The sequence below is a fragment of the Dromaius novaehollandiae genome, chromosome 2 (genome assembly GCF_036370855.1).
Source record: "Dromaius novaehollandiae isolate bDroNov1 chromosome 2, bDroNov1.hap1, whole genome shotgun sequence".
Lineage (NCBI taxonomy): Eukaryota > Metazoa > Chordata > Aves > Casuariiformes > Dromaiidae > Dromaius > Dromaius novaehollandiae.
Genome location: NC_088099.1, coordinates 25,745,465 through 25,758,282, shown reverse-complemented (window position 1 = coordinate 25,758,282; position 12,818 = coordinate 25,745,465). Strand labels below are relative to the sequence as shown.

General features: G+C 37.2%; 1 protein-coding gene across 4 annotated transcripts in view; it reads right to left on the bottom strand.

Moving 5' to 3' along the window:
- CDK14 (cyclin dependent kinase 14) overlaps positions 1 to 12,818 on the bottom strand; it is a 330,859-nt gene that overhangs the window by 187,786 nt on the left and 130,255 nt on the right. For all 4 annotated transcript variants that reach the window (XM_064506052.1, XM_064506050.1, XM_064506048.1 and 1 more), the window contains one exon: positions 6,905 to 6,999. In XM_064506052.1, coding sequence (XP_064362122.1) covers positions 6,905 to 6,999 — 95 coding nt within the window. The remainder of the gene's footprint in view (positions 1 to 6,904; positions 7,000 to 12,818) is intronic.

Below are 12,818 nucleotides of genomic sequence, written 5' to 3'. Positions count from 1 at the left end.
GTGTTGATTCCAGTGAAACTTGATTCTTTCATTTATTCCCCGGAGTCATTCATCCTGACTCCAGGGACTTTTTTTTATTATTATCTTGCCAGAATTGCTCCCCCTAACTTTCTGTTTTTGAAGATATCTTAGGTGTATTTACTATGGTTCAATTAGTATGATGCTACATACTGCTAGTTCATCAAGGAAAACAGATTTTTAAGATTTAGAATTGTATTTTGAAATGTTTCACTCTCGTAACAGCCAGTTTTTAAGTCTATACTGAAGATTTAAAGCGAATGAGAAGTCAGAGCTTCTCATTCTAAAAGGAACTAAACAGCAGTTACAACCTATATTATTAAAAAGCTTGAGAAAAAATTTTGATTAGAGTGGACGATCTCTAGTATGAGCAGTTTTTTATTTCAGACCGAGTTGGACAAGACTAGTTTATTATTGAAAATAAAAATAAGGACTGTGTGGGATGCAGCCAGAATATTACTCAGGGTAGAGCTGCCCAGGAATCTATAACATAGAAATAATAAATTACTAACAAATGAAAATATTAAAACTAGCAGGGTATTTTTTTAATTTTATTTAAACTAGTAAAATCGAATTATTTTCCTACATTTTTTCCCTTCAATTTCTGGTACAGGAAAGCCGCTGTATCTATTTACTTCACTGAAAGTCCACAAGTATTCCTATTTAGGTGTTAAAAACAAAGACAGAGACAGAAAGGACCTCAAAAAAAAAATCAGCTTAACTCTATCTGCTATTAATGACACATCATTCTGCTGGTTATTTGCCTACTCTTAAAGACTGCCAGTAATAGAGAAACCATGACCCCATAGTCACTTCTTCAGTGCTTTATTATCCTTACTATTAATGAATGTTTTCCTATAATCTAATCTCACTTCTCCTTGCTGCAATATAAGATAGTTTTCTTCTTTATCCTGTTTACCATGGACATGGAAATAGATCATTCTCTTTCTCTATAACATAGTCAATGGCCTACAATTAACTCATCTTTCTTTTTACCCTAAAAAGCCCTACTTTGTTTGACTTCTGTTCCAGAAGCCATTTATTCTAGATGCTTCATCTTCCTTGTTACTTTTTCTCCTCAGGTCTCTAGTTGGTTCACATCTTTCTTGTGTGTAAATTTACCATTTCGGCCTTACCTGTACTGAGTAGAGCATTAGTGTTGGCATATGCGTCTCAATTCACATATGTGCTTTTGCTGCAACTCAAGAAAAAACTGCACCTGAGATCTGTCAGCAGACAGAATACCTTTCTTGCTTTCCAGTGTTTCATCTGCCTGCTTAGGTCCAGATGTTTCTTTATTTTTTTAATACTCTACATTGAAGGCACTTATTAATACTTAATAAAAAGAATAAATAATAGATGTTAATTATTAAATGATGTGAAGCATGCTGCAAAACTAAATATTTGGTAAGTTTATAAAAGCGTTAATAAAATGTACAAAGAATAGACATTCAGTTACACACAGCCTACCAATCTGTTGGATTATTACTCTTGATTAGCCTTGTTAACATATCTATTAGGAAGTACGTACTCGTAACAGAAAATCTATTCAGAAAAAAAAAAGCTGAGTATAGGTGGGTCTTACATTAAGCAAGTAAAGGAAATGTCGAGACTACAAACCCTAATTTTTAAAGAGATGTAAGCAGAAAGCAGAGACCTCTCTTTAGCAAAATCAAGCTTTCAGAATAGAAGTCATTGTGAAACTTTCCAGTGCTTTGATAGAGCTTCCCAGAGGGAGAGAGAAGGATGAGCACAGTGAAAACAAAAATCTGTGAGATCCTGCAGATCAAGTCAGGATGATAGGGTAAACTGAGCAACGTCTTTCCTCCTCCCACTAACCCTGTGTAAAGCTTTGTTAGCCTCCCAGGAGTGGCTGAGCTTCTAAATACATTTCTTCAACCCTTCTTTTCTGTTGAGTCCAATGCCTGGCACAGTCTTTACCTCTTACCAAAGCACCAAGCAATTCCCTTCTGAAAACCCTTCTGAAACCTCACTTCCTTACGTTGACTTTTTTTCCCCACTTCCAACCTACACTTGGACATCAGCAGCTCCTGTCTCAGATCTGCTCATTAAAACTTGAAAAACAAGGTCCTCCCAGGAGCAGTATTCCCTTAGTGCCTTTTCTAAATAATATAGGATTTCCTTTCTCTCTGCTTCCTCTCAGCCGTACTCTGTTGTCTTTTTCACTGCAATTTAAGTAGCACGACTTGGGGCAAACCTTGGTCATGAGGCAGGGGATAAATTAACAGGACAGTGACTCCTCTTCTGCCAAAGGCAAATTGAGACTACCAGTGCCACTGCTGCTCTGGCTGGGAGCTGGTGCCCTCAAAGACTCTGCTCTCTCCTGGTGGCACTCAAAGCAAGTTCACACAAGCAGGGGAGGCTGCCAAGAGGACAGCAGGAGCATTTGGGTTTGTTGCAAAGTTTCACAAGGTCTCAGTCTTTCCTTACTGTAGTTGGACAAGCACCTTAGCCTCAAAAGGTTGAAGAAAATGGCCTATCATTTCATCCTCACACCAAAATAAGGGCTCAGCTTCCCTCTAACTTCCACACACTCTCTCAAAGATTAAGAGGCTCATCCTTCCTTCCCATGCATGCCATTAGCTCAGCTCCACTAATTTTCTCTAGGTATCAAGCACCACTGAATGATCCTAGTGATCACAGCTCAACAGCAGCTCTGGGACTCTATTGATTTTCCATGCTTTCTCATCCACAAAGTAATGTGGGTTTTTCTCTGGGTTTGGTTGTCTTTTTTTAAACACACCAGCAGTGCCATCCTACTACTTTCAGTTTCAATGTATGTTCCTGAAAAATAAACAGAAAACCTATAATACTTTTCAATCCAAGTTATCAAAACTGGTAAGAAATTTAAAATTTTCAATGCAAAAAGTTTTGAACCTTGTAAGTAAAGTTAATCATTTTCTTGCATAAGGCTTTTGTCCAATGACAAACCCAAAATCTAAAGTTTTGAAACTTTAGCTCTGTGACTGTTCTTGTTTCAAGTCTTGTTCATAAATATGGAAAGAATAATGTACAGGATTGCTACACAAGCTCACTTTTATATGACAGGAATAGGACAAGTTACTGGTTCATTTATTGATAATAGTATACTTACATAATTATACATAATACGAAAAACCTCATTACCTTTCTGCCAAGCCAGTAGCAATATGTATGGTTGAGGATTGTTTTTAAGTGACTGTTTCTAAATACAATTGTCTTTCTTTTAAATATACAAGTGAAGAAACTAATGATAGTAGCTAATGATAACTTTTACAAAGAACAGATGTGAAGCCATCTTTAAAAAATCTCTGTTAATATGCCTCAGTTCTGACCTGCAAATTCATCATTTCCTAAGGTGAAGTTGGTTATATGAGTGATGCTTACAGTTTTCTACAACTGGCACATACATAAACTCACACAAGCTAACACCTAAACAGAGCTTGGAGAGGAGGGGAACAAACCTGAAGTGAGCAGTCATACTCCTCCACTAAACTGTAAAGCTGGATAGACCTTTTCCATTCAGAAGCCTTCACAGTCTCAGGTGCCCCATACAAAATGTGCCAAAATGTCAGATTTTGTTTTCGAGTCTGATGTAGCATATGCCAGGCACAATTACCTATACAGAAACTGGTTTTGCTATCCTTCATAGATGAAAAACTACATCAACCTTTAAGTTTTTGAAGAAGTGATTCCAAGCAGCTCATCCTCAAAGCTATTCAGGTGATGAGCAACAGTTCTCAGTCATCTAGTGACAAAATTCCGTTTTCAGCCTCCTTTTCAGTAGGCTTGAGCAACCCACAATAATCGTAAATAGCTGATATAAGAGTTACCAAAGCACACAACAAAATTATGCTCTATTAATAAGGTACTGTATATACTAAACTATTTTCAATTGAATTCTTTCATTGACAAGGAGCATATCCCCCTTTCTTCTTGCACAGAAACATATAGCTTCACATACTATACCAAAACGTTTATATGGAAAGTGAAATTCTTCTCATGCTTTTCAGTTGTCAGGTAAGATTTTTAAAGCAGATTGATTTTTCTTGTTTCTGGTGACCACCAAGGTTGAATTTAAAAAGTTTTGTCATATATATTCAGATTACAGGCTTCCACATAAAACAATTTCTCATCTGAGGCACCCAGAGAAAATAATCATTGCCACGTTTCCTTTCAGAGATACTCTGCTTTCAGCTTTTAACTTATTACTGTAATGCATTTTGCAACGAAAAGCGCTACACAAAATTAAATTTCAGTCTACTCTTTCAGGGTCAATGCTGAAACTGAACATCTCTGATAAGCTACGATACTTAATCAGTATTCATTTCCCCATGGAATCATCACCAACCTAGTGACCTGAAGTTTCCATTTGCTGAGAACTCTTTTGGATTACTAACTGTTCACCCCTAATCTAATTATGACATCTTACTCAAAAGATTCTTATTATGTTTGAAATGGCCAATAGTGATCCATGACGACAGTCTATCAGCTCTACAATGTCACTTTTATGAAACAGATCAAGTTCAACTCCTTTTGTTATGCCTCAGTCCTTCAAAAATGTGTGCAACTTTATTTGAAGAATATATATAAGAATACTTCTACTGATTTCAGCTGCATCACTCATGTTATTGAATTAAACCAGGTACATTGTTTGAAAAATCAAGCCAGACATTACAGATATCCAGCTCTGTAATATCAATTATTTAGCTAGACTGCACAGTCAACCAGCCAAAATTTGTAGATTTAAATGGGCAGCTTTCATTTTTGCTTCTAAATATTCACGCTCTGTAATGAATGAGACAGTTCTTTGACAAAGAGAACAAAAAAGGTCACTGAACACTCAGTTAAGAACTGTAGCATCATGCAAATGCACAAGAACTGAATTTGGATTACATGGACAGTCTTAAGCATTAAGCATTATCAGACAGCATTATCTATCTGATCAACCCATAACTTTGCAATTGCATAACAATGAAAACAGATTTTTGTTGAGCAATTCTGTTATCTCATAGAGTAGGTATGAGCTACAGTACCATAAAGACATATTCCATAGGGTTGTTATAGAGAGCTAAGCATCCCTCCCCTTCTTCCTGAACACCACCTTGGGGGACTGTCCACCAACCAAAATACTAAAATGCTGCTTGAACCACATGCTAGAAACTTTTGGTGAACATATTTCTTCATATTATTTCTCAATAAGTGATAAACACAGTCTCAATACTGCAAGATCCTGCAACACTTTCAACATCTACCAAATATGACAGTAATAAAAACATGTAACATCAGTAGGGTTGATCCCAAAAGCACCTCATTTAGACACAAACAGCTAAATGAATTCAAGTGCATGAAGTTTAGTCTGTGCCTGTGTTTATGAAGGACAGCAACATGATAAAATAACACATGGTTAAGAGTGTATTTACAACCACAGTTATAGTTTATATAGTTTATAAACACTGAATATAAAATCCAGAAGTTTGACATTCATAATAATAGGTAAAAAATCCATTTTAGGCAGAAATATATTCTATATATCTCATTTCTCAACCAGTTCTGATGAATACAGCTAAATACAGTCACTAATAAAAGGACTGCAAACTGTATTCATGTAAAGTTATGCAAATAAGTCTACACTGACTGTTACAGAAAATTAAATGTCAAGGCTTTTCCTATGCTAATTCAGTTTGTAAGTTAGGGACAGAAGAATCACTGATTTAAAGAAAAGGAATTAGATTTGCATTGATGTTCCTATACCTGAGGTAGAAAATATGTAATACATGCAACTGCTCTGCAGCCTCCTGTGGCTGAATACCCACACTATTAAAATGTATCATTTCTATGTAAATAGACAAGGTGAATGGTTTCTCCAGACAAGAAGTTGTGTGCACTATCTTGTGAAAATTAAAGCATGCTCCCAAGAAACACAGGCAAACACACACACAAAACTAAGTAGGGATATACTTAACATTAAGAATTAGTCAGAATATTTCTCATTTTAAAAACCAAACTAATAATCACCGTACTTAGTCTTATTAACTATAACACAATAACAGACATTATATTGAAAATCTAACCTCCTCTAAACTCATTTGTTTCTCCTAAACTACATGTTCTTGGGCCCATCTGTGAAAACAGGGAGGTTAATTATGATAGTACGTTGCATAATTCCACAGCTAAATGCTGAAGTAGTTCTACATAAATACCATATGTTTGTCTTAGGAAAACGAAAAAAGATTAATTAGGAGTTCAAGCCCAAGACTTTGGAAAGTAATATTCTGAACACAATTAGATCATTACACTATGTACTATACAAATTGAAGTTTTAATTAGTAGCTAAAGCACTGGTCAGGCCAAAAAAAAGCAATAACAATCCATGAAGTATAAATTGCATGCATCAGACATTTCTTACTGACATTCCTTATAAAACGACTTCGTTCAGACAGTATGCACAAGCCACTTGCAACAAGCCATTTTAACTTGCCACATTCTTTTGAGGTGGGAACTAACTGTTAAGCATTTTAATCCTATTTCTTCTTATCTACATTCTCCTCACCTATTTTAAAATTATTACCTACCACATCAGTAAAGAAAATGTTCTAAAAAGCAAATTATAACCAAGAAGCAGAGTAATGACCCAGCTTGTAGTGTCAGCTGAACAAGGACCTTACAGAGCTCTAGCAGTCACTTCTCCACCTCTGGATCTGGCCTAGTCCAGCCAGCCTTCCACTTTTAGCACATGACATTATAAAGCATTACTTCTTGCATTCTCCACTCTCCTGGAGAAACGAAATGGTTATTTTGACCTGATCACTGAAGGTAAAGAAAGGTTTTCCATCAGCCTCAATACATGCCGGATCATATCCAGAACATTAATTACTTTACTCACCACATATTCAAATACAAGTGTCAAGGTCTCCTTGGTGTGAATGATGTCATGAAGCAGCACAATGTTAGCATGTTTCAATCCTTTCAAAAGAGAAGCTGAAAAGCAAAACATACATGTTATCTTAAAAAGATCAAAATATTTTCTATTAATTGGCATGTATTTTTTCAGTTACTTGGAGGATTATTTGACATCTGAAATTCATAACCTGACCAGCAATAGTTGTACTTAAGCAACTTCTACACTTTGAAAATCATGCCTTCCTATTCAGTGCTATTTTCTCAAACTTGTTGGTCAAACTTAACCTCAGTTCAAGGCCAAAACGAGCTATGGCTAGAGACGCTTCCCTTAAGGAGCCTCTGCTAAGTGAATCAATCATTAACTTCTGACCAATGAAACATCAGGTTCTTCTTTTACACTCAAAGGTCATTTTTTGTCTCAGGTAAAAGTCATAGTGTTTTTCAACACATCACCTTTTCCTATCTAACACAACAGAGCAGCTTTCTAACCAAAGTGCAACATCTATCCTGGGAATATCATTTTAAGCAATAATTCTCCTTTCTCATAAACCTAAAGGACCACACAGGTTCGATGGAATCATTTGTATTCAGTGAGAATAAACGAACTGTTTCCTCACTGTATTTTTTTTAAATCGCACCAGCTCACATTTTCAGAATACTGACAAATAAAGATTTATTTTGTGAACCTCTAGGTGATCTCCTTCACTAAATTTCTTTTGCACCATAATGCATATTTAATGTTCGCACCATAATACATATTTAATGTTTCACAAGATATGGCATATTTTAGCAATATATGCTGACAAGCCATGTGTTGTTACCAATGTCATTCTGCCGTTGGTGCCTTCTCATCTCATGCATACATCCGAGCAGGACTATCAGTCACCACAGTGAAGTAAATAATAGATAAAAAGACATGCAAATAAGTGGCATAGTGAATAATGTGGAACATTTTTCTGTTGCCCTTCTTTTGTCTAAGAAAATAATGAAACACTAAATTGCACCCCCAACCTCTTAAGACAGAACACAGGTCTCTCTCCACTGCTGTGCAAAACAGAAACTGAGGAACCTTCTGGACACAATTATCCTCTGCGGTCCTGTCGAGGGTCCTCCCGACTCAGGTAACTCCAGGGGTCAGGACTATGGCATCTGGCTTTGAACTAGGTAACTACATAGTATGTTCTCATACTGATCCCTGAAAGATTAATCTGGCAAGCTAATACCACTCTAGAAAGCAACCTAATGGCAACCTGGAATCTGGCTGAATCAGCGTTTCTCTAAAAGCAACCACAGTAGTGTAACTCCTTTGGAGTTTATGCTAGGCAAAAGGGAGTAGACAGCAAAAGGCAAAAAACATACAATGGCTTCAAAGCAGGTACATCACAGATACCCTTATGACAGGATCCCAAACCTGAGAGCAAGCTCCATGACCAGGAATGAGACAACGCTTCAACCTGGTTGATCTTGTTTTGGCCTCCACTCCACAAGTCATGCTATTCAAAGAGTTAGCGCAGAGGAGTGCTTTCTATGCTCTGAATGTGTTGCCACTGCATCCTAAAGAAGCTATTGCAAATATTAATACGCTCTGTAAACGTTTGATCAGTGCATCTAGTATTTTTTAACATTCTACAAATAAAGTAGAAGCTGTTTTCTGAAAGGAAGAACCATGCTTTCACAGTATTCTCATCTTAGATTTTGAAGATTTTCTAGAAGTAAAAACCTAGAGAGATTTGGATGTTTCTTTTAAATGGACATTAGTGAAGAAAAAGTTACTGAAAGAGGCATGGATACAAATGACAGATAATTAGAACAACTATTCCAAAAGATGCCATCTACCAGAAACAAGATCTTTTAATCTGGGGAAACACTGAGAACAATCCACATACAGCAACTGAACTTTTAACAGTTCTTGCCTCAAATCTTTTCAAAAGACCATACATACAGGGAGACTGGAAACATAAAAAAATCCATGTCCTAGTAGAGTCCTTATAGAATTGTAACAGTATTTATGACCTCTGTCAGCCTTTGTTGCTCAGACCATTGCCTCAGGCCTTTAATTCCTCTAGTTGGCCATTACTTTGTTGCTAAAATCTGTGTATGGGTCATTAAAGCTTAAACAGTACATTGAAAGCTGCTTACCCTGAGGTCTTTGCAAATACTGTCTTTCCTCTTCATCCCCCTCCCCGACTCTCACCTCTTATTTATCTTCTCTAATAGCCAATTCTCCCTTCTACAGCTTTTCCCCCTCTCAATATTCAGTATATGCCATATATTACAAGAACAACAAAACATCACCTGAGGGCTCAGATCACTGTCTTCTCCATTTGCCCCTGTGAAATACAGTAAATAATATAGCACAGAAAGCAAAATCTTAATTGCACTAATTTCACACTGTGGAAGCAAGAATCACTTCTATCAATTCACACTGTGACAAATCCAGACTAACTGGTGACATGAAGAAAATGCTAAATATTGTTGAAAAAGCATTTTAACAAATCACAAAGGTGGAGAAAACATACAAGTATGCACTATAAGCTTAGCATTTAGTTTTAAAAACAAAATTATATAACGTTACCTCACTATTGCTGGAATTCTTTTTTTTTTTCCCCTCTGAATTAGATGCAAGGTAAACAGATGGAGGCATTTTTAATTCATTTCCCCAAAGAGTTTTGAGGAGACACAGTAGCACATGATGCTAAAATGCTTTTTTTAAACTCTTTGGACAAAATATTATATGCATCTGAATGGATATGTGCTTGTTTTGTCAAATATGTTCGCGCATTCTCTTAGAGAAAATTCTAACAATAAAAAAGACCAAGGCAGAGGAATTAGAGACATGCTTCAACAGTTAAGAACACCCAAGATGATTGTTTCTGTGACTGGTACAGAAGTTCATGACCTGAGCCACTGAAAATACCAATGCTGCGCACTTCTCCGTGAAGGGCTAATATCTATTTTTGCATACCTAGAGGAAACACATTGCATTTGCCTGAATAAGCACCACAGATTTCTCCCTCCAACCAGAGGATGCTGTCATTATTTGCATCTCTTAAGAACTCCTGATAAGCTGCCTTATTGCTTGTGTTGGTCAAGGAGTTTTTTGCTGTCCCCCGATGAACTGGGTTCTAAAGTACACTCACTCCACAAGGAAACCAACCCGGAAGGACAGGAGCCGACTCTTATCAAAAACCTCAGCAGCATCAGGAGCCGACTCTTATCAAAAACCTCAGCAGCATCAGCAGAACAGTGCTTTGCCCTCTGCAGGATTTACAGCATCAGCTCAAGCCTAACACTCCATGAACAAAGCCTGGTGACTTTCTGATCAGCTTTGACTTCCCTCTAGAAGGCTTGGAGCGAGGTAGGAGCAGTACAGCTCTTTGAAAAAGACCATTCAGACATGTTCATGATTTAACATTTCAAAGCTGTATGTCAAAGTCAACAGAAGTAACTATTACTATCTACTCCCAGGCCACATGAGGCAAGAAAAACATTTCATGACCAGCGCTAACAAAGATGTTCCTTTTGGACATGGGAAGTACAGTAAGCTGCGACATTAATGATGATGCTTGGAACATGCTACCACAAATAATTCAGTCTTGCAATTCTTGACCACTGTCTTGTTCTCACTCACTGAGAAATCATCCATCTCCACTGTGGCCATAGATGAAAGAATCACTCCTGCTCTCCAAATGGTCTGATATTTCAGTGGCCTTGAAACTTTACTCAGCAGTAACAGAACTCAACTCTCATGCTGGGAATATCCATGCTGATACACAACTGCTGCTGATGCTCTCTTTCAGGTTACCTGCTACAAGCAAAGGCTGTGATATTCCCATCATTCTTCCAGAAAATATAGCTATGAAAATGCCTGCTTTCCTCTGTATATAGTTCAGATGCCCTCTGGGGCTTATCACACACCAGTGAGCACTATTTCGGTGAACTCCTTGCTGCTTCTCACATACTTTGTTCACCCTTTTTCACTATCCTTACTATTACTCTAGGAGGGCATCTCTCATTAGGAGAGTTTTATTCTTGAAGATGGCATATCATGCCAGTTTGCACCTATCTAACATTGTTAATACAACTGCACATCTTTGCTGTCCTGTTTAATTTCTGAGACATCAAACCATGCAGGTTCTAGTCAGTATTACCAAGTAAGTAATTGCTTGTGTTTTAGAGCCAAACAACCTATCTGTAAAATTCTGTGGCTTGTCACAGTCTGCAGACACGCTGGTGCTCTCTGACAGAGTGCCAGCTTCTTCTCATAAACACTTGGGTTTGGTCTCTTTATGCTGAGCTCTCCTGGAAAAACATTTTTAGTCTTTAGACTAAAGACATTTTAGACTTTTTAGCAACATGCCTGGCTTTTTTCCTCATCATGTCTTTAGAACAAGCATATCCAAATATTTTTCGTCCCCCAAACATATTATGGAAGTTCTGCTCCCCTTCCTAGCAAACTATGTTTCAATCTACACTTCTTTTACAGCAATTTTTAAAATCTGGCCTCTGAGCAGAATGTCTCCTATGCTTCTCATCCAACTACTTCCCACACAGCAGGACTTTCCATGTGCAAAAGTTTACTTCAAATTATAAGGCAAAGTCAGGAATTCAGCACTCTGCACTGTTTTTGCAGAAGTAACTGTGCAGAAATTTCCTCTTCAGAAATGCAGTACTTAGATCTACCTTCCACCATTTTCCAGTCCATCCATCTGCAATAATTCACTAAAAGAAAATAGCTTCATTTTCCTACAACGCTAATATGACAAGATTCAGTTTGATGAAAAATATACATCCTACATAAGACCACACTGACCACAAACTTCTCATGTTCTCACCACAGCATATATTCTGCAGAATGATTATTATTTTTTATGTACCAAATAATGGATTTTAGAGATGATAAATGCACAGAATTAGTCAGCTTCCCCTCTTAGCAGACACAATGCAATAAGGATATAGATCATTGTTCAACTTTGACAGATTTTTATTAGAGAAATTTCTTAACAAATTTTAAAAGAATCTGTGGGCTACAGGAAGAACAGAAAAAGCAACAAATCTTTCAATTTGCTTATTACATAGGCTTAGGTGAATTACCTTTTTTACAGCCCATTCCAACCTCATGCTGTCTTGTCTACATTTTAACAAATGACCCTTATTCTAGCTTTCCTTAAGTCAAAAAAATGGCAATCTGGCATTAAGGAACTGCACAGTGGCTCAGATCCTTGTAAGAAAGGATTTGCTAGCCCTTCAACTGTAGGCTGCTTTGCTGAAGGGACCATAGGATCACATTAGAGGCACCTACTCCTCAGTCAGGCTCAAATTCAGTCCAACACATCAGTGGGCTGATCTTGTAACTGAGTACATTTTTACTTGTGAAAATCCTTCTTGTTGCTCCTACTTCAAAGTACAGTATATTATTAAACAAGCAATACAGGAAAAGAGCACATGTAACAACAAACAGGCACCTTCAGAGCTTCTTCTCACTACAGCTGTAGTCTCCTAAGCAAAAGGCAAGTCACAAACTTGCTTGAAAGCTCTTCACCCGCTGAACTGGAACAATGCATTGGAAGGAGTAACCAGATAAACTCTGAAAAACACTACAGCATATTATTCTAAAATATATACAGAAGACTGCTGCCATCTGAACTGAATGACCTTTTCATTATATGCTAGATTTAAATTTATGCATTGTGTATTTTTCACGATGTTCTCCAGACACAAGTACAGATGGAGGTTAAAAATAATGAGGCATTATCCTATTAAAGCCAGACTATCATGGAAAAATAGTCATATGCTACTCATCTTGTAGCAGCCAGTCATATCTTGCCTTCGCTGTCCACTTCAGTATTCAAGAAGAGGAAACTGTCTAAACCAAAAATATGTCACTGGGTACAGGA